The 27,306-nt window shown below is 33.0% G+C and overlaps 1 protein-coding gene across 1 annotated transcript in view; it reads left to right on the forward strand.

The window, feature by feature from the left end:
* LOC114334637 (mannose-binding protein C-like) overlaps window positions 1–26,950 on the forward strand; it is a 49,721-nt gene extending 22,771 nt beyond the window's left edge. Inside the window, exons 2-4 of the mRNA XM_050653244.1 lie at window positions 3,255–3,355; window positions 10,223–10,331; window positions 26,508–26,950. Coding sequence (XP_050509201.1) covers window positions 10,265–10,331; window positions 26,508–26,785 — 345 coding nt within the window. The 5' untranslated portion in view covers window positions 3,255–3,355; window positions 10,223–10,264 and the 3' untranslated portion in view covers window positions 26,786–26,950. The remainder of the gene's footprint in view (window positions 1–3,254; window positions 3,356–10,222; window positions 10,332–26,507) is intronic.
* The last annotated feature ends 356 nt before the right edge of the window (window positions 26,951–27,306 follow it).

Genomic DNA, 27,306 nt, shown 5'->3' on the forward strand with positions numbered 1-27,306 from the left:
TCCACTGACCATACCCCCATAATTGTCACACTATCTACGCAAATTATAAAACGTCCGAATATCCCTAAGTTGACAACATCAAAGACCAACTGGAATGTATTCGAGTCTTACATAAATGAAAATATAAATTTAAATATAAGATTAAAGCAACCAGATGATATCGATAATGCTGTGCTTCTTCTAACCCAAACTATACATGCAGCCGCTGAAATAGCTACCCCCCGTCAGAATGACAAAGAACCAAGTGACACCAACATACCCGTTTATATAAAACGTCTTGTTGCACAAAAAAGAAGAGCCAGGCGCATATGGCAAAGAAGTCGCAATCCTATAGATAAAAATAAATACAATAGATTAACACGACAACTTAAAACTGCTCTCCAAGACGCGAGGAATGATACATTTGAACTATTCATTAAGAGCCTATCAAAAGAAGACCACAGTATCTGGAAAGCAAACGAAATCATTCAAGAGGCCTACACAACACATACCACCTCTAAGGAAAGCCGATGGAAGCTGGGGAAAAACTGAACAACAAAAGGCGTCCATCTTTGCTGAACATCTCTCACACGTTTTTAGTGCACCTGAAGTTAATAATAATAATAACGAAGAACAAGTTAAAAACTTCTTAGATACTCCATGTCCAATGATGCTACCAATCAAATGCTTTACTCCTAATAATGTGAAAGAACAAATTTCTAGATGCAATAACTACAAAGCACCAGGCTTCGACATGATCACCGGGCTAATATTAAAAAAATTACCCAGAAAAGCAATTGTCCTACTAACAATGATATATAATAGTATCATAAGATTAACCTACTACCCGATTAACTGGAAGTTTGCACAAATAATTATGATAAGTAAACCAAATAAACCACCAAATATTACTACCTCATATAGACCAATCAGCTTACTTCCAATAATGTCAAAAATTTTAGAAAGACTTTTGCTCCAAAGAATCTCAGAAGACATCGAAATTGATTCAGTGATCCCAACACACCAGTTTGGTTTCCGCGAAGCCCATTCAACTTTACAACAATGTCATAGAATTGTTAAAAACATTAATGTATGCCTCGAAGAAAAAAAAATTTGCACTGCTGCCTTCCTGGATATAGAACAAGCATTCGACGGTGTTTGGCATGACGGCCTCCTGTATAAACTTAAGTCATCCTTTCCCACTCCTCACTATCTACTCTTAAAATCATACCTCACAGAACGCCACTTTCAAGTCAAATTCCTTACAGAAACCTCTCATTACTATCCCATAAAATCCGGTGTTCCTCAAGGAAGTGTCCTGGGTCCCCTCCTGTACCTCATATACACTGCTGATATTCCAACAACAAATACGACCACAGTAGCCATGTTCGCAGATGACACCGCCATAATATCCATCGATGATGACCCCCAAGTAGCATCAGGAAACCTTCAAATACACCTGAATCTACTACAAGACTGGATGAATAGATGGAAAATCAAAGTTAACCATACGAAGTCTAATCAAATTACATTCACCAACAGGAACATCGTATGTCCAAGAATAACACTGAACAACATATTACTACCAGTAAAAACAGAAGTCAAATACCTGGGAATGACACTTGACCAAAAGCTCACTTGGAAAGCACACATCTTGGCAAAAAAAATCCAAATCAACATGAAAATACGTCAAATGAATTGGCTAATAGGCCGAAAGTCGCAGTTATCTACAGATAATAAACTTCTCTTGTATAAGTGCATAATAAAACCTATATGGACATATGGAGTGCAATTATGGGGCTGTGCCAAGCCTTCTAATACCAAAATCATTCAGAGAATCCAATCCAAATTACTCAGAATGATTTTCAACGCCCCGTGGTACGTTAGTAACAAAACACTGCATGACGACTCTGGTATACCGTTCGTTGAAGACGAAATCAGCAGATTAACAAGAAATTATTTAGAACATCTGCCAGCCCACCCCAACGAGGAAGCAAGACAACTACATCTCCAACCAGAAGTCAGACGAAGATTGAAAAGACATTGGCCAACAGATTTTATTCTTTAATTTTAATTTTCATTTCAATTTTACTTTCAAATTATAATGATCAAACTTGTTAGTGTTAGTATTGGGAGTGTTATCAGTGGATAACTTCTTCTCTCATGTATTTGCAATACTCACATTTACTAATAGCTTTTAATAGCAGATTGTAAATTTGCAAAGTTTAATAAAAAAAAAAAATAAATAAGTTGTAATGAGTTTTCCCCGAAATGTGCTTCATTTTTGGTTATTTCACATTTAAAGTATTCCATTTGGAATTTGACGAATATGAACCTATTTTTTATTAGCTATAACTCTGCTTCTACTAGGTGTAGAGACGTGATATATACACATTTTTTTAAAAAATTTACAGGCTATATTTTTGCTAAGAACGTTTTTTCGACAAAATACTTACTTTTTGAGTTATTTGCGAAAAAACGTCTAAAAGCGTGGTTATTTTGTTGAAAAAATGAACATATTCACTGCCAAATAACTCGAAAAGTATTGACTTAGTGAAAAAACTCTATAGAACAAAAGTTACTTAAAATTAGCCAGTTTATCCATTTCCTGACTTTCTTTGGACGAATATTTTTTCACCCCCAAGAGGGGGTGAAAACCACCCCCAGGGCAAAAGCACATATCGGCACAATATCACTTTTTTTCTTTGACTTGTTAGCTATGTGTATGCCAAATTTCATGTCAATCCAAGCGGTTCTTTAAAATTTAGAGATTTTGCAATATTTTACCGTTAAAGAACGGACTAAAAGATATTAGGGGCATATTAGGAACAAAATGTTCACAAAACATACGACTACAATACGATTTTTACCTTTTCCTCTCTACAGGGTGTCTCAAACTTAATACAAGGAATACATTTCTCTTCTTCCACCCAGTATAAGTACAAAAAAGAAGTTCGGGTAAACCTTTTCACAACTGTATAATTACTAGAGCAAAATCTAAAATAATACACAAAATTAGCGGAATCCGTTAATCAGTTCACGAAAAAATCAACTATGAAAATGAGCATAATTTTCTATATCCCTAACTTTGTAACTTTTGACGAGCAGTTTAATTTATTGCATTACTCACAAACATACAAATTTTAGGCAGTATATTCTGGATTCGGGTGTATCACTAGATACTAGAATAGGCTCACGGCCTTTTTCATGTTGATTCCTATTATTAAACCTGTGTTGTTGACAATGATTTTTTACTCTTCATTTTAAACCTTTAGGACACTACCCTACGAAAGGAAATTCTGGAAGTTGCAGGGAAAAAATAGAAAAGGATGTAGTATCTCCCCCAGTCATAACCTATAAAATACTGAGTACTCTAGTAAGTATAAATAAAAATATATCTAATTATTTTTTGCACGATTGATCATTTTTTACTGTTTACCGTGACAGATTTTACGTCAGTAGGTGACATTTAATAGCAACTCGACGGTAAGTAATCCAACTCGACGGTAAGTACTCCAACTCGACGGTAAATAATTCACTTACCGTCGAGTTAAAAAATCTCTTAATTTTAATTTATTTTTTGAAAGAATAAAGAAAACTAACCAATTATTTATTAATATTGAAGCGTATGGTACAATTTGTTAAATTATTTAATGAAATCCCACTTCTTTCGGCTGTGGTTTCACTTCTAACAGAAACTCCTGCAGAATCGCATACATTAGTAGTATCCAACATTTTTTGTCTTCAAATACTGGATCAAAGTTGAAAACTTGGAAATATCAATGCCATCATAAAGAAAAACGGTGGATTTAATCATTGAATATTCTGCCCAGAGGCTTCCAGGAGCTTTCAACTGCATATATCTTTGAACGGAATATGCCAATAGAGTCTTTTCTTCGATTCTTAAATTCTTGCCTTCGCACCATTTTTTAAAACTTTGGTAGGTATTTTGATAACGGATTTTGGATTTTTCGGGAATAATTGCGGAACACCCTTCTTCCCAAGCCCGTTCAATTTCTTCAAATTCACTTTCGATCATATTTTAATTTATAATAATCAAAATTGTACTTAAAATTATTGACAGCTAAATAAAAACTCAAGTCTCCATTGTTGTTATGCACCCTAGTTACTACCTAACAACCAAAGTATCTATCTTGATAAAATGAATGAAACTAGTCAATATGACGAAAATGTTTAATTTTATAATTTATAATGGTATCAATTGTGCAAAAAACGTTATAAGCATGTCGAACGTTAAGGGTAACCGATCTCAGACAATTGTCTTCGATCGGTATAAAACCCTTACCGTTTTCCATACTTAATATATTTACTATTAATTCTTTCAAAGCACGTTTATATACATAGTATTTTAGTTTTTTGTAATGAATAGGGGAATCAAAAAACCCACAATAAAAAATGAACTAAGCTTAAAAATTTAAACAAGTTATTCAAAGTTATTTTTTATATTATAAGCCAAAAAAATAAAAAATTAAGTATTAAATAAATATAATTACAAAAAATACTACAATATAGTGTAATACTATTGAACCTTAAACAAAGGAATTAATCAAACAAACATTTATGATTTGGTCGCCTCAAGCAGCGTTTAGACACAGCGATAAATCGCAGCAATTTATTGATATCGATCGAGTTGTTTCAATTTATCGTTGTGTGTAAACAGTACATCGCAGCGATTTATCGGAATTGGAGTTGGATTGGAGTTGGTATCCGATTGCATGAATTTATTGTAATGATCGAGTTGTTTCTTTATAATCAATCGCAACAATATATCGCAGTGTCTAAGCAACTTTAAAAAAATCAATAAATCGTAGCAATTTAACGTCAAAATTGCTTGCATTTATCGCGGCGTCTAAACGCCACTTAAGAGATCAGACCTACGTTTGAACCTTTCTCCCAAGTGAGAAAATCTTAGTATAATTATGATTTCCAAAAATTGGATTTTTTATTTTATTCGATTTTTAATTAATAGTCGGAGAGATACAAGTGGATTTTGCTCGTGATAAGTAATATGGACAAACTATACGGTGATATGTTCAATTAGTGTCCGTGATTTTCCCACACGGACGGACACCTGAGCGGGGGACTAGGGTAGTTATAAAGGGTCAAAGTCGCGGTTTTTATAATTTGTTTTTGTGACGTTCATGATCGAGATTCGAGTGCACCAAATTTGGGAATAAGTATTTAGGCCATGAAATCTCCAGGGGCGAACAGATAAAATTTAAAAAAATTATATTCAAATGAAGAAACTATATTTTTTTTCTAATTTTATCACTGTTTATATTAATTAATAATAAGAATTTTCAGAACAATTGTAATCATTTGCTGAAACTATATATTTGCATAAATCAAGGTAATAAAAAAATATTTGTAAAATATATAAGACCATTTCATTTTTTGTCTACATTTTTTATAAACATATTGTGACCACATGTTTACGAAAAGTGATCCCACCTAGCTGTCGTCTCTTTTGAATTTTGATTCTATACATCTAAATGAATCAATGGTGCAAGTTGCGGGCATATTCTCCATGATGAGCATCACCCAAAAATTTTGCGTATTCATGCTTGTCCGCCCCTGGAAATTTTAATTAGTTTCGTCATGATCTACTTATTCCCAAATTTTGGTGCACTATCTCGATCACGAACGTCACAAAAACCCCTTATAATTTTTATATTCACCCCATCCCACCACCTCTTTGTCTCTCTCCTACGCAGCATTTCGCCTCTAGAGATTTTACTTAGTTATGCCATGATCTACTTATTCTCAAATGTTGGTGCACTATCTCAATCACCAGCGTCACAAAAAACCCATTTTAATTTTTATATTCACCCCTGCCCCCACCCCTTTGTCCCCCATGCAGCGTTCCGCCCCTTGAGATCTTACTTAACTATGCCATGATCTACTTCTTCCCAAGTTTTGGTGCACTATCTAGATCATGAGCGTCACAAAAAAATAAAAAAAACCGTGGCTTTGACCCCTTATATCTACCCTCGGCCCCCGCTTTGGTGTCCGGAGACGTGTGGGAAAGTGATATCCCCTTATAGTTTGTCCATATTACTTTTCACGAGCAAAATCCACTTCTAGCTCTTTGATTATAACTTCAACTATCTGTCTACTGTTCACATAGTTTGCATGTAATTTTATATTAGAAGATTGTTTATCTATTTATTTGTTTAATTTTTATGTATTCAATCCGTTGTTGAAGTTATTGATATGTTTTATTTTTGTGTAGTCAACCATTTGTTGAACTCAAGTATTTATTTGTTTTTTTTGTCATCGTATTTCAACCATCTGTTGAAATAAATTGTTTTGAGGGGCACACCCACTTAGAGGCTTAGAAATCGAAAAAGCGACCATGATAAATGAATGGCAAATTTTTGTCATTCTTTATGTTTTCGAGATCGTTGAATCTGAATATGAAGTTTAGATTTATCTAGAGTTTGTGGAACATGCTCAAAAATTAAATTTTAAGCAATAATGCGAAAAATCAATTTTCAACTTTAACTCGCTGTATCTTTGGTCGCTGTAAATATTTCGTTTTGAAAATTTTACTGTGTAATTTTTGAAGTATTTAGATAACAGTACAATTTGTCCGAAAAATTTAAAAATTAAAAGAGGAGTTGTTAATTTTTAAATATTTTATCGTCAGATTTCGTTAGTTTCATGTTTACTTAAAAAAGTTGAGTGACAAATATTTTAGTTTATAGTTTTAACCAACACAGTTTAAAACATAAGTCATGAGAAAGTTTTATGGATAATTTCAAGTCAAAATATCCAACAGGAAAAAAGTTATGTTACTTTATAATCGAGTGGCACTCCACTAAAAAACGCTTATTTCTCAAGATTCTGACCACGGCGTGGTGAATGGCTAATTTTTAGTCATACTTTATGTTTTTGAAGGTACTGTAAATGAAAATAAGGTTTATTTTGAATTTTAAGTGAGGGAACATTGTCAAAATTGCTATTTTACTCTAAAAATAAAAAACCATAAAATTACGTTTTTCTTAAAATTAAGTGTCACGATTCTTCTTTATAAAACATTTTGTTCTTTGTACTCTATGTTTTAACATAAACTTTTTGAAAAGCTAAATGTCAAATTTTGTCACTCAAATTTTACGATTAATCTTTGCAATTCAGGAATCTTCACCTTTTACTTTAAAAATTCATAACTTTTATTATAATAAGACTAAAAGATAGAAACAGGACCTATTGTCTTTAAAAAGGAAAGAAATATATACTATAAACATTTTAGAAACAAATATTAGAATGGAACAGAGTGCTAGCGAGTTAAACGCAAAAAACGCGATTTCATTTTTTTGTTAATTTTTAGGGTAAAATTTCGATTTTGACAATGTTTCCCTACATAAAATTTAAAATAAACCTCATTTTGGTTTTCATTACCATCAAAAACATAAAGTATGACCAAAATTAGCCATTCACCACACCGTGGTCAGTATCTCGAGAAGTAAGCTTTTTTAGTGGAGTGCCACTCGTTTATAAAGTCACATAACATTTTTCCTGTTAGATATTATTTTGAATTGAAATTTTTCAGAAAGGTTCTTTATAACTTATTGTGTTGGTAAAAATTATACATATATTAAAATGTTTGTTACTCAACTTTTTTAAGTAAACATGAAACTAACGAAATCTGACGATAAAATGTTTAAAAATTAAATTTTTTAAATTTTTCGGAAAATTTTTATTGTTATCTAAATACTTCAAAAATGATACAGTAAAATTTTCAGGAAATATTTACATCAACCAAAGATAGAGCAAGTTAAAATTGAAAAATGCGACCTACTGGTGCACAAAGAAGTATATAGTCAAGTGGTCTGATTTTTTATAATAAGTTACCCACAAATATCAAAGACTGAAAACTAGAAAGATTTAAAACTGAATTAAAAGAGTTACTTCTTACTAACTACTACAACAGATAGCTTTAATTGAATATAATTCTATATTTTAAAAATAAATAATAATTTAATCATTTAATTTAATACAATTTTTTAATGAATCTATATACGAAAACTTAACATTCAGTTTAAAATAGACTAAAAAGTTTTTTGTTATGTAATCTGTTATTATTATATTTATGTTAATTATGTTACCATAAAACCAGCATAGCTGCGGCTCTTGATTTTTTAATGTATTTTTTTTGTATATTAATAATGTATTTTAATAAATGGAATAAAAAAAATCATCAAAATTGATTTTTCGTATTATTGCTTAAAATTTGATTTTTGAACATGTTTCACCAACTCTAGATAAAAATAAACTTCATATTCAGATTTAACGACCTCCAAAACATTAAGAATTACCAAAATTTGCCATTCACCTATCATGGTCGCTTTTTCGATTTCTAAGCCTCAAATTAGGGGTGTGACGCTCGCCTACACAGGGGAGAGAGAATTTGATAGAAATCCATTGGCATCCGGCTATGGGGCTGAGCTAGTAACAGTAATTTTGACATCATCCAGCGATTCCACAACAAAGTGTTAAGGAGCATTGTAAACGCTTCTTGTTACTATTTATAGGAACGGAACCATAGGGACCATAGGGACCATAGGGACCATAGGGACTCCATAGGGACCATAGGGACTCCATAGGGACCTAGATATGGATACCTACTGTTAAAAACAACATTGAAAAATTTGTTAAGAATCACGGACAATGACTTCTTCAACACGTCAATGTTGAGGCCATCCACCTCCTTGACAACACGAATCTGGCTAGAAGTCTCAAAAGGAAAAAACCCTTCGAGTTAGTTAAGTGAAAAGTAGAGCACGGCTAAGTAATGGTACAGGTTAATATTTGTGAACTAAATTAAAATAACATAAAAGGAACACTAGTGAGTTTTTCCTTATTATGAAGTTTTTAGTAGTAATTTAGGTTAGAAATAAGTTGCTCATTGAGCATTAATTCAGAGAAATAATGAAAAAAAATATCCTGTTGGTGACACAACCCCCCTCTAGGCCGAAACCAAATTTTTTGAGTAATATGGACATCTATAATAATAACCTATATGTTTCCTACAGCCGATAGTTATAAAAAAAAATAAAGATCAAAAACGGTAAATTTTCGCTTCTTTCGTCTATAACCAAAAAGCTAAGCATTTTAAACAAATTTACTCGCAAATTTACAACCTATGTACCAAATTTTGCCTAAGTCGGACTTTTTGTGTAAAAGTTATCGTGCTATTAGTCACATATGTATCGTCGCCATTTTGAATGCCCGCCATTTTTGTAAAAGGTAAAATCTGAGATGGCCTCGTATCTAATTTTGAACCTGTATAATACTATATATTATGTGGTCCAAGTTATATGCTTCTATCATTAAATGCACAAGTCTTATAATATTTGCACGAATCTGCCGCACTATAAAGTTATGAACATTTATAAAATCTCAAAATCTATGAATTATTTTGCAATTTTTATGCAACAGATAAGGATAGACATATTCAGCGAACGCCATATTAAAGTTTTTTTTATGATTTATGAGTTTCTTATTCTCAAATTTGTTTAGAATTTTTTGATTTTCATTTGTTTATAACTATGTATATCATCAAAATCCGCTGCAGGAAACATATAAGTTATTAACATAGATGTCCATACTACTCAAAAAATTTGGTTTTGGCCTGGAGGGGGATGTGTCACGAGCAAAATCTTATTTCTCTGGACTACATAGTATTTGATCAAATTGTCGTGTTCTTAAGGGTAACGGAGCAAAATGCAAAATTTTGATGCATGTCCAAATTTGCAGTGTTTTAAATGTATTAATTTTTTTCGAATCCTGAAAAATATAATAAATATTTTTAAAAAATTTAAACGCGGAATGAAAGATTATATTATTACCGAGCGCAGAAAGTCCCTGAAAACTTCTATAATGTTTATTTTAATAAGTAACAGGGGTAAAAATAAAAGAGATAAATTATTGTGATCTTTTTTTGCAAATATTTTATTCAAAAGAAACTTTTCATTTATTCCAAGGGACTTTCGGCCCTCGGCAATAAAGTAGTCTTTCATTGTGCGTTTAAATTTTTCAAAAATACTTATTAGTTTTCTCAGGATTCGAAAAAAATGAATACATTTAAAACACATTAAAACTTTTGACATGTATCAAAATTTTGAATTTTGCTCCATTCCCCGCATCGGTGTTTAATCAAAAAATGGTGTCTAACATATTAATTAATCTAATATAAATCAATACATGAAATTTGTTATAGGTTACTTATAAGGGGGCTGTTGCTGCATGTGCTGCAGCTGGAATGGAATTAGCTAGTTTACAAACAAAAGAAGAAAGCGACGCTGTCAATACTATACTTCGCAACGCCCGTAAGTCATTTGAATTGTATAAAGTATTAGGCCATCCGTACATGCAGCTAGTAATAACAAACCAGTTTTAAACTTTAGTTCCCAGTCAGTTGCTTATTACTTGCTGTCCATGTATTTTATTGAGTGGCCGCACAGAGTGCCACTAGTTATTGTTGTTCCGTTTTATCTTTTCCCAAACGTCATGATTTATTTTCAAACAAGTTAAATCAAAACATAAAGTGAAACGTACGCATAGACATAATAAAGGGTAGGTTAACATCGAGCTATAACGCCAATAGCAATGGACAATATTCACTTTGAGTGGTCTAGCCATCTTTGTCTGTTACATGCGCGGGATCGCTTTGTAAAAAGAGATAGACAGTTTTTGCTCAGTAGGCCTTGTCTATCCTTAATAGGTCTATGTTTGGGACAGCTTCAGGAAAACTGTCGACCACATAGCATTAAAGAAAAACGAAAATTGCATTGTTGTAAGCACAAAATGACTTTTTTCTACGGCCGTGCTAAAATTGCCCCTTTCACGCACGCATTTCGTTTCCAAAAGTTGCACTTCCCGCACGGCGTGCGGGAAAGTCAAATACCTTGTAATATGGCATTATAATATATTATAATACATGCAATAAACGAATGTTTAGATATTATTTACTAATTTATTTCAAATTTATCTTATTATGTTCATGTTTTAATGAAATTAGCGCGATTATTTCATTCATAGGAGATTCTGACTAACAGAAAGCTACAGAAATCTGAATTAAACTGATAATTTTTGATTATTTCATCAATAGGAGAGTCTGACCAATAGAAAGCTAGAGAAATCTAAATTAAATCGATAATATTTGATAATTTCCCGTCGTCAAGTATATTACGTCAGATGCACTTCGTTGCTACGAAAAAATACATTCAGTGACATTAATGACAATTAATGTTTTAAAAATTATAAAAGTGATGACTTTCAACCGTCAAATTAATATTTATAACAACTGTTTGTTTAGTTGTACTAATTTGTACTTACATAAATAAATTACAATAAAATTTTGGTTTTGAACAGTTTTATTCATGAAATAATCACAACAAATTGCACTCGATCTCTAAAATTAATATAGAATTTTAGAGCTCTTGTGCAATTACTACTGATTATTTCATTCATAGGAGATTCTGACCTACAGAAATCTGAATTAAATCGATAATTTTTGATAATCTCCCGTCGTTAAGTATATTACGTCAGATGCCCTTCGTTGCCACGAAAAAATACATTCAGTGACATTAATGACAATTAATGTTTTAAAAATTATAAAAGTGATGTCTTTCAATCGTCAAATATTTATAAAAACTGTGTGTTTAATGATACTTACATAAATAAATTACAATAAAATTTTGGTTTTGAACAGTTTTATTCATGAAGTAATCGCAACAAATTGCACTCGACCTCTGAAATTAATATAGAATTTTTGCTCTCGTGACATTTTGACATAATTTGACCCGCCTTCGGCTCGTGAAATTAAAACTGTCAAAGTGTCACTCGGGAAATATTCAATAATTTCAGAGCTCTTGTGCAATTACTACTGATAATTTCCCGTCGTCAATTATATTACGTCAGATGCCCTTCGTTGCTATGAAAAAATACATTCAGTGACATTAATGACAATTATTAATGTTTTAAAAATTATAAAAGTGATGACTTTCAGCCGTCAAATTAATATTTATAACAACTGTGTGTTTAATTGTACTAATTTGTACTTACATAAATAAACTACAATAAAATTTTGGTTTTGAACAGTTTTATTCATGAAATAATCGCAACAAATTGCACTCGATCTCTAAAATTAATATAGAATTTTAGAGCTCTTGTGCAATTACTACTGATAATTCGAGGAAATAAAATTATTTTGACATCATATTTAAAAGTCAGATCAGTAGACAATTACAATGGTTTTGAATCGTCCTCATGGAAACCAATATCGTCGTCGTGGTAAACCATTATATTGAAAGTTTGGTTTTGACAACGTTGTATATACAGGGTGTCCCGAAAATATTGGTCATAAATTATACCACACATTCTGGAGTCAAAAAGAGTTCGATTGAACCTAACTTACCTTAGTACAAATGTGCTCATAAAAAAGTTACAGCCCTTTGAAGTTACAAAAAGAAAAATGATTTTTTTCAATATATCGAAAACTATTAGAGATTTTTTATTGAAAATGGGCATGTACCATTTTTATGACAAGAATTTTATGGGGGTTTTGTTCCCTTATACCCCCAAACTTTTGTCTACGTTCCAATTAATTCATTATTGTGGTACCATTAGTTAAAGATAACATTTTTAAAACTTTTTTGCCTCTTAGTACTTTTTCGATAAGCGAGTTGTTATCGAGATGCGGCTTCTTTTTTAATATATTTACATAAAAATTGTATGGGGGTTTTGTTCCTTTAAACCCCCCAAATGTTTGTGTACGTTCCAATTAAACTATTATTGTGGTCCCATTGGTTAAACACAGCCCTTTTAAAACTTTTTTGCCTCTTAGTCTTTTTTTGATAAGTCGCCTTTATCGAGATGTGGCTTCTTTTTCAAAATATACCTAAAAATGCAAATTATAAATTTTTCAGATTATCAAGTTTCAATAATCGTACTTAACCATATACAAATATGTGGTGGATTCGACAAATATTCAAAATATCTCGATAAACACTGGCTTATCGAAAAAGTACTAAGAGGCAAAAAAGTTTTAAAAACATGGTGTTTAACTAATGCTGCCACAATAATAATTTAATTGGAACGTACACAAAAGTTTGGGGGGGTTTAAGGAAACAAAACCCCCATAAAATTTTTATGGGTTGCTCAAATTTCACTTTATTTTTTTTTTAAGATGCTGCTGCCATAAGAGTGCCACATGTATATTTTCAATAAAAAATCTCTAAGAGTTTTCGATATATGAAAAATATCAATTTTAATTTTGTAACTTCAAAGGGTTGTAACTTATTTTGTGTGCACTATTGTATATAGGTAAGTGAGGTTCAATCAACCTATTTTTGACCCTAGAATGTGTGGTATAATTTACGACCAGTCTTTTCGGGACACCCTGTATATAGCCTTTTGAGTCCCTTTTACTATTCAGTGTCGGGACTGGACATCCTTTCACGTGTGTACAAATGTTGACCATTGTTTCTTATTGTATGCTAATCGGCTTGCTTCTGCTATTGTTTTCCCCTTCCTTTGGATGATTTTAGCGACTACTGTATCCCAATCTTCTCTAGGTCTTCCTCTACTTCTTTTATTTTGTATCCTGGCTTCCCATATTATCTTCACCGGTATGTTGTCTTTCATTCTTTTCATGTGTCCCCACCAACTTAGTTGTTTTTCTTCAATATAATCAACTACAGATTTCGTCTTAAGATCTGTGCGTATATCTGTGTTTCTTATTCTGTCTCTCATTGTCACTCCTCTAACTCTTCGTAAATACTTCATTTCTAGGGCTTGTATCTTGCTTTTTAGTTTTCTAGTTAGTATCCATGATTCACAGCCGTATGTTAGCACTGGTCTATATATGGTGTTGAATACAGTTAGTTTGGTTTTTCTTGTGATTTCCTTTTTGTTTAAGAAGCTATTTTTTATTGCATGAAATAGTTTTGATGTTTTACTTATCCTCTCTTCAACATCTTTGTCCTGCCTTCCATTATTTTCGATTGTAACGCCCAAGTATTGGAAATGGTTTACTTCTTCTATTGCCTCCTCATTAATTTGCATATTTATTACGACTGGTTCTTGCGATATTACGATGGTCTTCGTCTTATGTGTATTTACTTCATACCCTGTTTACATAATGCGTGATTCCATGCTTGCAGCTTATTTTGCAGGTCTTCTTCTTTTTCTGAGATAACTACTACATCATCTGCGAATGCACATTCCGAAATGGTTACGCTATGGAGATTCCTGTACCCTACATGCAATTTCTTTAGTTGTGGTGTGCACTCTATCATGATTTCGTCCATAAAGATGTTGAAGAGGGTTGGACTCATGACACCTCCTTGCCTTAGTCCTTCAGTTGTTTCGAATTCTGTTGATTTCATGTTTTTACGTATTATGTAGTTCCTATTTCTCTTATAAAGACTTTTGATGATTTCAACTAATTTATCGTCAACCCCTCTTCTTATCAAGCTGTCCCACACAGTTTGTCGTTTCACCCTGTCAAATGCCTTTTCCAGGTCTATGAAGTATATGCTTTCTTTTTAGACAGTAACGTTTTTTCAATTATTTGTTTTACCGTGAAAATATGGTCTTGTACTCCACGTCCCTTTCTAAAGCCACTCTGTGCTTCATTTAAAGTAGTTTCTGTAAAGTTTCTCAGCTTTTTTTCTAGTACTGTTTCATAGACGTTGAGAGAAGAACATAACAGTGTAATTCCTCGATAGTTGTTACAATCTTTGTGGTCTCCTTTCTTATATATCGGCACTATTACTCCTATCTCCCAGTACTTCGGTATTGTGTCTTGTTTGCTTGCTTCTTTGAATATTTCAGCTAATTGTTTTACGCCTTTCATTCCCATCTACTTCAGCATTTCCGGTGGTATATGGTCGTGTCCAGGTGCCTTTCCGTTTTTAAGTTTGCCTATTGCTTCTATTGTATCTTCGATTGTTATCTCGATGCTTGTTCTCTGTTCTTCACTACCTGTCGCGTTACTGTTTTCTTTATTCCTATCCTCTTTTGTGGTAGTTAATAATTCTTGGAAGTGTTGTCGCCATCTTTCAATAATTTCTTTTTCTTCTGTGATTATTTTTCCTTCTTTGTTTTTAATTCTCATATCCTTACTAGGTTTGTCTGTTCTTAGAGATTTTAATGTTCTATAAAAAAGTTTTTGATTTTCTTTGCTATTGTGTTCCAGCTGTTATCCAAATTGATGCCAACTCTTTCCCTTTTCTGTTTTTATCATATCTCTTACTGCAGTTCTTGCCTCTTTGTATTTGTTGTAATTGTTTACTGTTTTGTTTCCTAAATAATTATTCCAAAGTTTTTTCTTAGTTTTCACTGGTTGTTTTATTTCGGCATTCCACCAGTTTGTTTGTTTCACCTTGTCATTCCTTTTACAAATGCCACATACTTTTTTCGCCGCTTCCAGTAATATATTTTTAAATGATTGCCATTTTTGTTCTAGGCTGTTACTATCATTTGCATTTTCCAGAGCTGCTATTTCTAAATCAACCATTTTTTGTATCTTAGGGCAATCTCTTTGTTTCTGAGCTTGTAAGTTCTGATTGATTCGTATTCAATTTTTCTTTTGTTTTCTTTTGTATGTTCCTGGGGTTTTTTGTTTTGTATTCTTTATTCCAGCTTCCAACAAATAATGTTCACTACTTATTTCTGGTCCTCTTCTGACTCTAACTTCCTGAATTACCTTTCGATTGTCGGGTTCTACTAGTATGTAATCAATTATTGATTTTTCTGATTCTCTTGGTCCTTGCCTAGTAAATTTATGTATGTCTTTGTGTTGGTAGTGTGTGTTTGTTACTATTAAATTATTTAGTACGCCGAATTCTATTAACCGTTTTCCATTATCATTTCTCACTTCTTCACCATACCTTCCAATTACATCCGTTACTGTCTCATCTTTGATTCCTACTCTTCCGTTGAAGTCTCCAATGACGTAAAGAATTAATTATTTTCACTTCTAAATAACTTCTAAATAACTCTATTTTTGTGGCTTTTTTCCAAACGTACGGCCATAGAAAAATATTGTTGCTAACTAATACGGAAAGTGTCTTCCCCGCACTTGACTGCTTACCCGAACTCCGCTATCGCGTCGTTCGGGTCAACGGCAGTCCCGCGCGTGAAAGTATCACTTTACGCACTAGTTAGGAAAATAACTATTTCAAAGTACATCTCAAAGTGCTCAAGAAACAAAAATTCTTTTTTTTTTCTTTAGCCTGTTTGCATCCACTTCTGGACCAAGGCCTCCTCCTGAGTTCTCCATTCTTCTCTGTTTTGTTTTATTTGGTGTCAGTTACTTCCCATTTGTTCTTCCCATAAAAATTGAAATGAGTTCAATTTTCACACTCGTAGATTTTTGAGGTCACTGCGCAGGAATATCGTGTCCCCGCGAAGCTGGTGCCCGGTATCTACGTGATCATCTGGAGTTTGAAATTATAATTGAAATTTATTAATCCATTGTTTTTGAGGTCACTGAACACGAATATCGGGCCAGCGAAGTTGTAAGAGGTGCCTGGTTCCCGGTATCTACATACATCATCAACTGGAGTTTTATGTAAATTGGTTAAGAAAATAGTTTAAATTTATTATCTCGGGGTTTTTGAGGTCGCTGGATACGAACATTTCATCTATTATATTGTACGAGGTACCTGGTAAACATAATATACGTTGTCTTCTGGAGTCTTTATTAATTTAACACGTTCTGTGCCTCATGTATCCAAATGAATACATGCCACATGGATACACGCGTCACACTGATTTAGTGGCCGTGTGTATCCAATGTATCTTTACTCCACAAAATCAGTGTGACGGGTGTATCCAATGTGGATGCACATGGATTTTCTTGTATTTTGAGCCGAAAACATCCGCACCAGATAGACACCGTCTAAATATCTTTATGGGTGTTTGTAAGTAGTGGCCTACGAAATCCAAAACTCAGGTTGGCCTGCAGGTCCTGCGATGATTTTTGCCTAGACATATTTTTAAACAAAATAAAGGGAAATGAAATAATTTATTTATTTTATACAGAAAAAATATAGATAATAAAACATTTGTGGGTTAAAAAACAAATTAAAATATAGTACTTTTCGATAAAATGAACGAAATAAAACTGTTTCTAGATACATAAAAACGTGTGGCCGGATGCATGTGGCCGCGTATATCCAATGCGGATACATACTAAAAATAACGTTATATTATAACAATCAAATCATGTTTTACAGGTTTTTCTTAAACTGGCATACTAAGACCATGTTTTATATTTGTTTTCTTCATTTTGACAACTTCGGCCTGTGGAACCCTATTTTTGTGTTACCATGGTGGCACTCAATGTGTTTAACCCGGGAGCAGTCGCGCCGTTAGAAAAAATCTAACATTTTTCGTGATAACTCGATGAAAAACTTTGCAAGATAACTTTCCTCTCGTAAGTGCTTCGAGGAAGGGTGTAGTAATGCGTAGGTTTATTTTTTTAATTTTTTTTCATCTTCTCTTTTTTTTTGAATTTATGGCTTTGTTAAAATTCAATTAACTGTAATAATTGTTAGAAATAATATTTCTAACATAATAAGTAAATAAAGATACTATAAACTAAAAATAATTATTATAAATTTAAAATTAATTTGTAGAATAAAAGTAACTTATTGTTAGTATTACCAGCTGTTGGATTTTATCTTCATCTTGTCGATCCTTCATAAAACTCAAGGATATGACGTAGATACTGAGCACCAGCTATGCTCGTACAGCATCTTTGATGCAATATTCGTGTCCAGCTACATCAAAAACTCTGATATAATAAATTTCAACGATTTCATAACGAATGTTCATAAACCTTAAGGGGACGAGGTATATACCGGGCACGAGGTACCTCTTATAGTTTTGCTGCTGGCCCGATATTCGTATAAAACTCCGGGATAATAAAATTCAACTATCTTCATAACGAATTTTCGTAAAACTCCAGGAGATAACGTAGATAGTGGGCACCAGGTACCTCGTACAGCACCTTCGCTACAATATTCATGTTCATCGACCTCAAAAACCCCGATTTAATAAATTTACACTATTTTTTCCATCAAACGAATTTCCATAAAACTCCAGAAGACGACGTAGATACAGAGCACAGCGACCTCAAAAACCCGAGTATGAAATGTGAACTTATTTCCATGATGATTTTCCGAGTTGTGTATTTATATTTTTTAAAAACTTTGAGATGCACTGTGGAAAATGCATTTTCCGCCTACAACAATGCAATTTTAATTTATCCCTCATGACGTTGTCAGCAATTGTCCTGAAGTTCTTCCGAATCGAACGCAAAAGGTTTCACAACGAGCCGTCTTACTTTAAAAAACTTATAGTCTAAGTAATAAAGCTTAAAATAGGACAAAACCTCGCAATTTTTACAGAATGGATCGATTTGCTTGAAAATTTGAGACTAAGTACCTTTACGCTTTACCATGGGGGTTGTTGCTACCCCATCTCGGGGGTGCAAATTTTTATTATATTTTGTTCGCAAGAGTTGGTAGAAACACTCATTATAAGCAAAAAACGTACTATACATTTTTTTGATAAAATTAATAGTTAACGAAAACTTTTTGAGTTATTAGCAGAAAACTGATTAAAAACGTTGAAAAACTTTATTTAACAAAAATGTACCTTTGAAACAATAAACAAAATCGTTTTTTGTTTATTTTCTTTAAGACCAATAGCAATCGAGCTATACTTTATTATATGCTGGCTCTTCTTCGTCAAATGCTAAATATTGTAGTTTCAAAGTCAAAGGACGGGAAAACTATGCATTTTTCGAGGATAACTTGTTGAAACTAATTTAAAGTATTTAAAAATATGTATCTCCAGAAATAAAAAAAATCTCTAGCTAAAAAATTAAGTGATTTATAATGAAAAGATTGCCCAATTTCTTTCAGCAAAAAAGTGATTGTAAACAACCCCCTAATTATTACCACCCTAATTAAAATTTGTCATTGACCTGATCTGTTTTTCTTGACTGATGTATTGTTAATAGGTTCTAGAAGTTTGATCGGCTTAGGATGATTAGTTAAAAAAAAATGGAGTTAAAAGCGAATAACGAGTTTTTGTAGTTTGGTAAAAAATGCCCTTTTCTTCAGAATAAAAAGATTAGCATCAGAGATACGAATAAATTTTTAATTATAGAATTGTAGCTTATTTAATTCCCAAGAACGGACTGGCCTAATCGAGCTAGAACGAGTTATTTCGTATTGGACGACCTCTGTAATATTTTGCAGTTTTGGTGGAGAAAAAGTTGTTGTTAATTGATAGGAGTCACAGTGAAGTGAATTTATTGTATTGTGCCCCTGCTGGTGATATTTCGGTGAGTGAAATTTAGTTTTACTGCACTTACTAGCACTAAACATAAACATTCACAACACCATATTTGTTAAACAACTTTTTGCTTCTCTTATCAATAATCACAACAAACCTATTATTGGAACAACTAATCAGCTGTCGGTAGGCAGCCAGAATTACGATGAGTAATTACTGGTTGCTGAACATAATATACACAAATAGAAGCTAAAAATAAAAGATCATCTCCAGGGTTGCTTTTGACTAGGAGGGCACCCTAAATAAAAAAAATATGACTTCACCAACCGAAGATACCACCACAATGACAAACATCTCACAGCCTCCCACTTCGTACACAGCAGCAGTAAAGAACAACATACCACCGAAAGTATCCTTCCCCAGCAAACAGCAAGCCGTAGTGATGCACTCTGAAGAAGACCTTAAGTTATATGACTACGTTAAATTCTTAGGAGACATTATCGGACCAAGAAATATATGCTTCGCCTCAAGGATCTCAAACAGCAGAATATGTATTTATCTAACCAAAATCGACCTAGTTGAGCAGCTTATTTCCACAAACCCTACTATTAACATTGGAAGCCATATCCTGTCAGTAAGAAAATTAGTCACACCAGCAAAACGACTGATCATATCTATTATTTGTCCCTCAATACCACATGAAATATTAGAGACCGCCCCGAAAAATATAGGACTTCAGCTAGTTTCTCCAATATCATTTCTACGAGCCGGTATTCCAGGGGATGAATACAACCATATTTTGTCCTTCCGTAGGCAAGTATATTTTGTGCCACCCCATGATAATGCTGAAGTTGAAACATCCCTGATTATTCCATTTGACAATCTTGATCATAGAATATTTTTATCCATAGATAAAATGATTTGCTTCTTATGTAAAAAACCTGGCCACACTGCATCAAATTGCCCCACTCCTGAATCTAATCAATCAGAAAATTCGAACAAAACACCTTCCCCTCCTTCTGATATTTCCCAAGTTGCAAGTCTAAACACACCACCGGTAGCTCAACAAGACCATAATTCGGAAACTCCCAATGACACGCAAAAAATTGATATAGATTCAAAAGGTGCAAAAAGACCAAAGTCATCGGACTCGTCAGAAATAGAACAACCAACTAATTCAGAGTTTATCATACCAGAGCAAGCCACAAAAAAAGCAACTCAACCCAAAAATAAACTCAAAGGGACTCTTCAATTCACGATGACTGCAAAATATCTTTGGAATCCAAGAATGCAATCAGAGACCACTACCAAAAAGATTCTTTTACGTTACCGGTTGATAACGTCATAGCTTTCTTAGAGAATTGTTACGGTAAATCCAGCCCACTGAGTGAAGCACTTCTGTTTACAAAAAATATACAAGATCTCCTTTCTGATATTTCCAAGATCCACAAATCACTAACAGATAGATGTCTCAAAAATCGACCCACTAGAATTATTAAAAAAATTAAAATGGAACTAGGCTCAAGTAATTCTGACGCAGAAGGCATAATCTCGGTATCCTCAAAGGACAATTTCGAAGAAGACCATTTCTCTGAAGGTCCAGCCACATCAGAAACATAAAGTAATCATTTTCAATTTAATCCAATGGGACTGCGACGGGTTTTACCCCCGTCTAGAACGTATTCAACAATTAATTATGGACACTAATGCTGACATTATCTGCCTACAAGAAACAAACTTCAAGCAAACGGACAAGGGTTATCTTAATGGTTTTGAAGCACATCACTTTTTAAGAACAAATTATATTAGAGCTAGGGGAGGCACTTCGAAATATATTTCTAAAGACTACTATTGTCAAGAAGTACACTTAACTACCACACTAGAAGCCATTGCGGTTACTCTTTGGTGCCCAAATATAATTACTATCTGTAGCATTTACATACCACCTTCCCACAATCTTACTGAATCTGAACTAATAAATTTAATTAATCAACTTCCAACCCTTTTATTTTAGTAGGCGATTTTAATGCCCATAATTCACTTTGGGGATCGGAAAAAACATTTGGTACAGGAAAAGTCGTTGAAAATGTTCTAAACTCCTCGAACATCTGCATCTTAAATACTGGATCCAAAACACACTTTAACATTTCTAGTGGTACTTTCTCCTCAATTGGTCTCAGCTTATGTGATCCAAGGTTAACACCACTTCTAACTTGGACCATAATGGATTGCCTATATGATAGTAACCACTTTCCTATATTGATTTCTAATTCTATCAGCAAACCCAAAGCAAACATTTCAAGATGGAAATTATCTCAAGCTAACTGGAAAAATTTTTCAGACTTCATTGAAAACAAGATCAACCAGCTACAGCTGTCAGAAGATCCTGATACAGCACTAGACTCCTTAGTGAGTTTAATCTCCCTAGCCGCTGAAACACACATTGGAACATGCACAATATCGGCTTCTCGAAGAACTGTACCGTGGTGGAATACTGAATGTAAGAACGCTATCCGAGAAAGCAAAACGGCATTAAATAAATATCGTAGAACCAGAACCGAGGCAAACCTGATCAAATTCAAACAACTAAAAGCTATAGTGCGACGAGTCATAAAACAAAGTAAAAAAGACTGCTGGAAGAAATATATATCCTCCATATCTGTTGACGCTCCTTCCGGTCAAGTTTGGAAGAAAATCAAACAAATACATGGGAAAACAACACACTTATCAATTTCAGCCCTTAGTTTTCATAATTCAATAGTAACGGAAGATGACCAAATTGCGAACATCATGGCAACTCATTTTCATAATAAAAGCAAAAATGACCACTACAGAAATACTCTAATTTCTCATAAAGTTGTTTCTTCTACTACAGATCTGTCAGGTGACCTTCACGCTTTAAATTCACCTTTCACCTTTCAAGAGCTTACTTTTGCGATATCCACGCTAAAAAATTCTGCGGCAGGAACTGATAATATACCATCCATATTCCTCAAAAATTTAGCTATCAATGGACTTACAAAATTACTTTCATTTTATAATTCTCTTTGGATCAACGGAAAGTTTCCTAACCTGTGGAGACAATCAATCATTCTTCCAATTAAAAAACCCGACAAACCTTCAATAGAGCCATTCTCTTATAGACCCATCTCATTAACTTGTTGCATGTGCAAATTAATAGAAAAATTAATCAATAATAGACTTATCTGGTTTTCTGAAAAGCATAACAAAATTAGCTCGGTTCAATCGGGATCCAGACCACAACGAAGCGCAATGGAAAATTTAGTATTACTACAAAATCATATAACCGAGAATTTCAATAAGAAACATGATACAGTTTTGGCAGCTTTTGACATTGAAAGTGCCTTCGACAATATTCCAAAGAATGTAATATTACAGAAACTCATCGATAATAATATTACAGGCAATATTTACGCATTCATAGATAACTTTTTAAATGACCACAAATTTAAAGTTAGAATAAATGGAAGTGAGTCGCATGTTCTCGAACAACTCAATGGTATACCTCAAGGCTCTGTTTTAAGTCCAACTCTGTTCAACTCAACAATTAATGATATTTCAGAAGAAGTTAATCAACCGGTAAAAGCTCTACTGTACGCTGATGATCTACTTATTTACTGTAGTGGAGCAAGCATATCCAGTACATCAAATCTTATTCAAAATGCAGTAAACAACGTATATTCCTGGTCAACACAACATGGCATCAAACTTTCCAACTCAAAATCTCAAAAATACTAAGATTTACCAGAAAGCAATCAAGTGCTCATAACCCGAAAATATATCTAAACGATGTTGCTTTACCCACAGTAAATCATCATAAAATCTTGGGGCTAGTATTCGATCAGAAGTTAAATTGGAAAATACACTTAAAAAATCTAAAGGACAACTGTGCTGGTAAACTAAACATCTTGAAAACACTTGCACATCATCAATCAGGAGTAGAAGAGAAAATGATGCTGATAATATACAGATCCCTGATTCGTTCCAGGTTAGATTATGGTGTTTTTTGTACATGACTGCATCAAAATCTGATTTAAAGAAGTTGAATCCGATACACAACAGTGCTCTGAGGCTATGCTTGGGAGCATTCAGATCTAGACCCTCAGATAGTTTACACGTTGAAGCTAATGAAGCTCCACTTTGGGTAAGACGCCAGCAGCTACTACTTAACTACGCTGCTAGGATATCAGCCACTCCCAGTAATTTAGTATATTCTTTGATAGCTAACCCCCAAGAAAATATTGGTCGTACTTCGGGCAAACTACCCACGATTCGACAGCTACTCTCACCGCTTTTACAAAATATAGACTTGACAGCTACTTCCCCCAGTAAGATCTCCTCCGTTCCTCCTTGGAATAAAATTATCCCCAAAATAAATACTACCTTAAGTCAATATCCCAAACATGAAACTCATCCGTTAACTCTCCAACACATGTTCCTAAATATTGTTACCCAATTACACTCTGACCTAATAATCTACACTGATGGCTCCAAGAATAATGACAGAGTTAGTTGTGCAGTCACAACGTCAACAGAAATCATCAAAACATCGACCCTCCCATCATTTTGCAGCATTCATACAGCTGAATTAGTAGGAATACTTCACGCAATAAACTCTTTATCACATAATTACGCATCTCCAGCAATTTGCACCGACTCTTTAGCATCTATCAATTCCATAAAAAATATTTTCACAAGACATCCAATTGTTACAGCCATCCATGACTCAATTAACTCACTGACCTCTCAAGGAGTCATTCCGACAATCATCTGGGTACCCTCCCATGTAGCTATTCAGGGAAATGAAAGAGCAGACGCCGCAGCCACATCAGCACTATCATCAACCAGTAATCCTGAATGTATCTAAATAGACAAAGATTTAAAATGTCATTTTAAACATTTAACAGGCAACTGCTGGCAAACCCATTGGAATAGGCTGCCTTCAAAACTGAAAGAAATTCAACCGAATATTGGTACATTTATACCGCCGAATATCTGCAGAAAATCAACCGTAGTACTTAGAAGACTGAGAATTGGGCATACCAGACTAACCCACGGATATTTAATGGCTTCTGAAGACCCTCCTATGTGCCAATATTTTCAATGTCAGCTGTCAGTGAAACATATCCTATTCGATTGTCCAAAATATCAACATGAACGACGATTTCATGGACTCAAGACTAGCCTGAATGAAGCACTAAACTCGCCAACTGATATTCTCCACACCATAAGCTACCTAAGGAGTATAAATATTTTCAATACAATATAAATGTTGATGTAATGTAAATCACTCGAATCTATGTATTAATTGTATGTATGTATTGTTCACCAATGTATAATTGTACCTGTGTCAATGATCATTGTAATCGAGACACGTTAATTCAATAAAAAAAATAAAAAAAAATTTCCAAGAACATGGTTTGCAAAAATTTGTTTTACGGCAAAAATTGAGTGAGCTATTGACAACTAAAACTTTTAATATCATTGAAAACCACCTTTACCAACCCTTTCAATGCCACCTGTTTTTGTGACAGAATTTTAGAAAGACTTAATATTAATGGCCTTATAGGTCTTGTAAAAACCTACAAAATTATTTTTTAAAGAACTTTCTAAGATAAAAAATAAACACGTTACGGTTAAAAAATCAATAAATTTTTTGGAAAAAAAAACAATGGAGAAATCCAATTTGAAGCATAATAATGTAAGTTAGCACTGTTTTTAATCATTTGCCTTATTTATTCTTCTTTATTTATATATTATTAATAGATTCTAGAAGTTTGACTGGCTTAGAATGATTGGTTTTTAAAAACCTGAAGTTTAAAGCGAATAACGAATGTGTGCAATCTGGTAAAAAATGCTATTTTCTTCAGAATAGAAAGATTAACATCACAGATGCGAAAAAAATTTTAAATATGAAATTATAGGTAATTTAATTCCCAAGAACTTGGTTTGATAAAATTTGTTCTGCGGAAAAAATTGAGTGAATCGTAAATGAGTAAACCATCGAAAAACATTGATGTTTTAGATATAGAACTAACACTTTCGATAGCGAATATACCAAAAACTATTAATTTGACCAAAAAACTATATAGAACATTTTTTGTTTATAATGAATATTTTTATTAACTTTTGCGGCCAAAATATAATAAAAAATTTCCACCCCCAAGATGGGGTGGCAATCACCCCCATAGTAAAAGCGCCTGACGACATCATATAGATTTTGATCCATGGACTATGCACTACTTATTCTCAAATTTTCAATAGTAATTGCACAAGAGCTCTAAAATTCTATATTAATTTTAGAGATCAAGTGAAATTTGTTGCGATTATTTCATGAATAAAACTGTTCAAAACCAAAATTTTATTGTAATTTATTTACGTAAGTACAAATTAGTACAATTAAACACACAGTTGTTATAAATATGTATTTGACGGTTAAAAGTCATCACTTTTATAATTTTTAAAACATTTGCGATTAATGTCACTGAATGTATTTTTTCGTAGCAACGAAGGGCATCTGACGTAATATGCTTGACTACGGGCAATTATCAAAAAAATTATCAGTTTAATTTAGATTTCTGTAGCTTTCTATTGGTCAGAATCTCCTATGAATGAAATAATCAGTAGTAATTGCACAAGAGCTCTAAAATTATTGAATTTTTGTCCTCGTGACACTTTGCTTCTGTCAAAGTGTCACGAGGACAAAAATTCTATATTAATTTTAGAGTTCGAGTGCAATTTGTTGCGATTATTTCATGAATAAAACTGTTCAAAACCAAAATTTTATTGTAATTTATTTATGTAAGTACAAATTAGTACAATTAAACACACAGTTGTTATAAATATTTTTGACGCTTGAAAGTCACTTTTATAATTTTTAAAACATTGATCGTCATTAATGTCACTGAATGTATTGTTTCATAGCAAAGAAGGGCATCTAACGTAATATACTTAACGACGGGCAATTATCAAAAATTTTCGATTTAATTTAGATTTATGTAGCTTTATATTGGTCAGAATCTCCTATGAATGAAATAATCAAGCAAATTCATCCAATCTGTAAAAATTTCGAAGTGAAAAGCTTTGGTTCCTGGACTATTACAGGTTTAGAAGATTTTAATTTTGTGTATTCTCGTCCATATTATGGATTTTTTATTATGTTCTAGCTCTAATTACTGAATGCTGGATATCCGGTTCCAAATTTGATGACAATAAATGGTACTGGTTGAAAGGAGAGGCAATGGTGTTTACTAATTGGAAGGCTGGAGAACCAAACAATGCAAATGGAAATGAAGATTGTCTCGCAATCTCTAATGGTGGCACCAGTACTGGATGGGACGATGAAGTTTGCTCCGTACAATTATATCCTGTGTGTGAAAAAGTCGTTGCTTCTCAGAATGGAGGATCTGGTTGCAAGGCTGAAGTTGTGAATATTTTTTGTTGACAGAGACAGAGCTGATGTAAATGTATGTTAGCAAGAGATCTATTCTGCTTTGTAAACTGTGTCAAATCTATTTTGCGCTTTATTATTAAAGTTTTTGAAGTTAACTGTGTGTTCCGTTTATATTCGTAAGAAATCCATAATAAAAGATTCCATTATATAACCAAACATGAGTTTACACTAACTTTTTATATAATTTAACTTTAATTTTTCCTTTTGTCCAAACTTTGACTACATAATATAAAACACAATATTAGGGTCTTAGGAGAGTCAATAGAGATTCTGACTTTGGAAAAAATCAAACAAGATATAACATTCTGTAATTTGATTAAGAAATGTTTAATTTCATGAAAAAGTTATACTACAGAAGTGGGTGCTTCATTTTAAATTAAACAAATGAACTGCGAAATAAGTTGTTTTTTTGAATAAGTACGAAAATATAAATCCTAGAAAAAAACTGGCTTAACCATCAAAAAATTCAGAAAATTTTACACAAAAAACCTTACATAATTATTTTTCTAAAA

The sequence above is a fragment of the Diabrotica virgifera genome, chromosome 6 (assembly GCF_917563875.1).
Source record: "Diabrotica virgifera virgifera chromosome 6, PGI_DIABVI_V3a".
Taxonomy (NCBI): Eukaryota; Metazoa; Arthropoda; class Insecta; order Coleoptera; family Chrysomelidae; genus Diabrotica; species Diabrotica virgifera.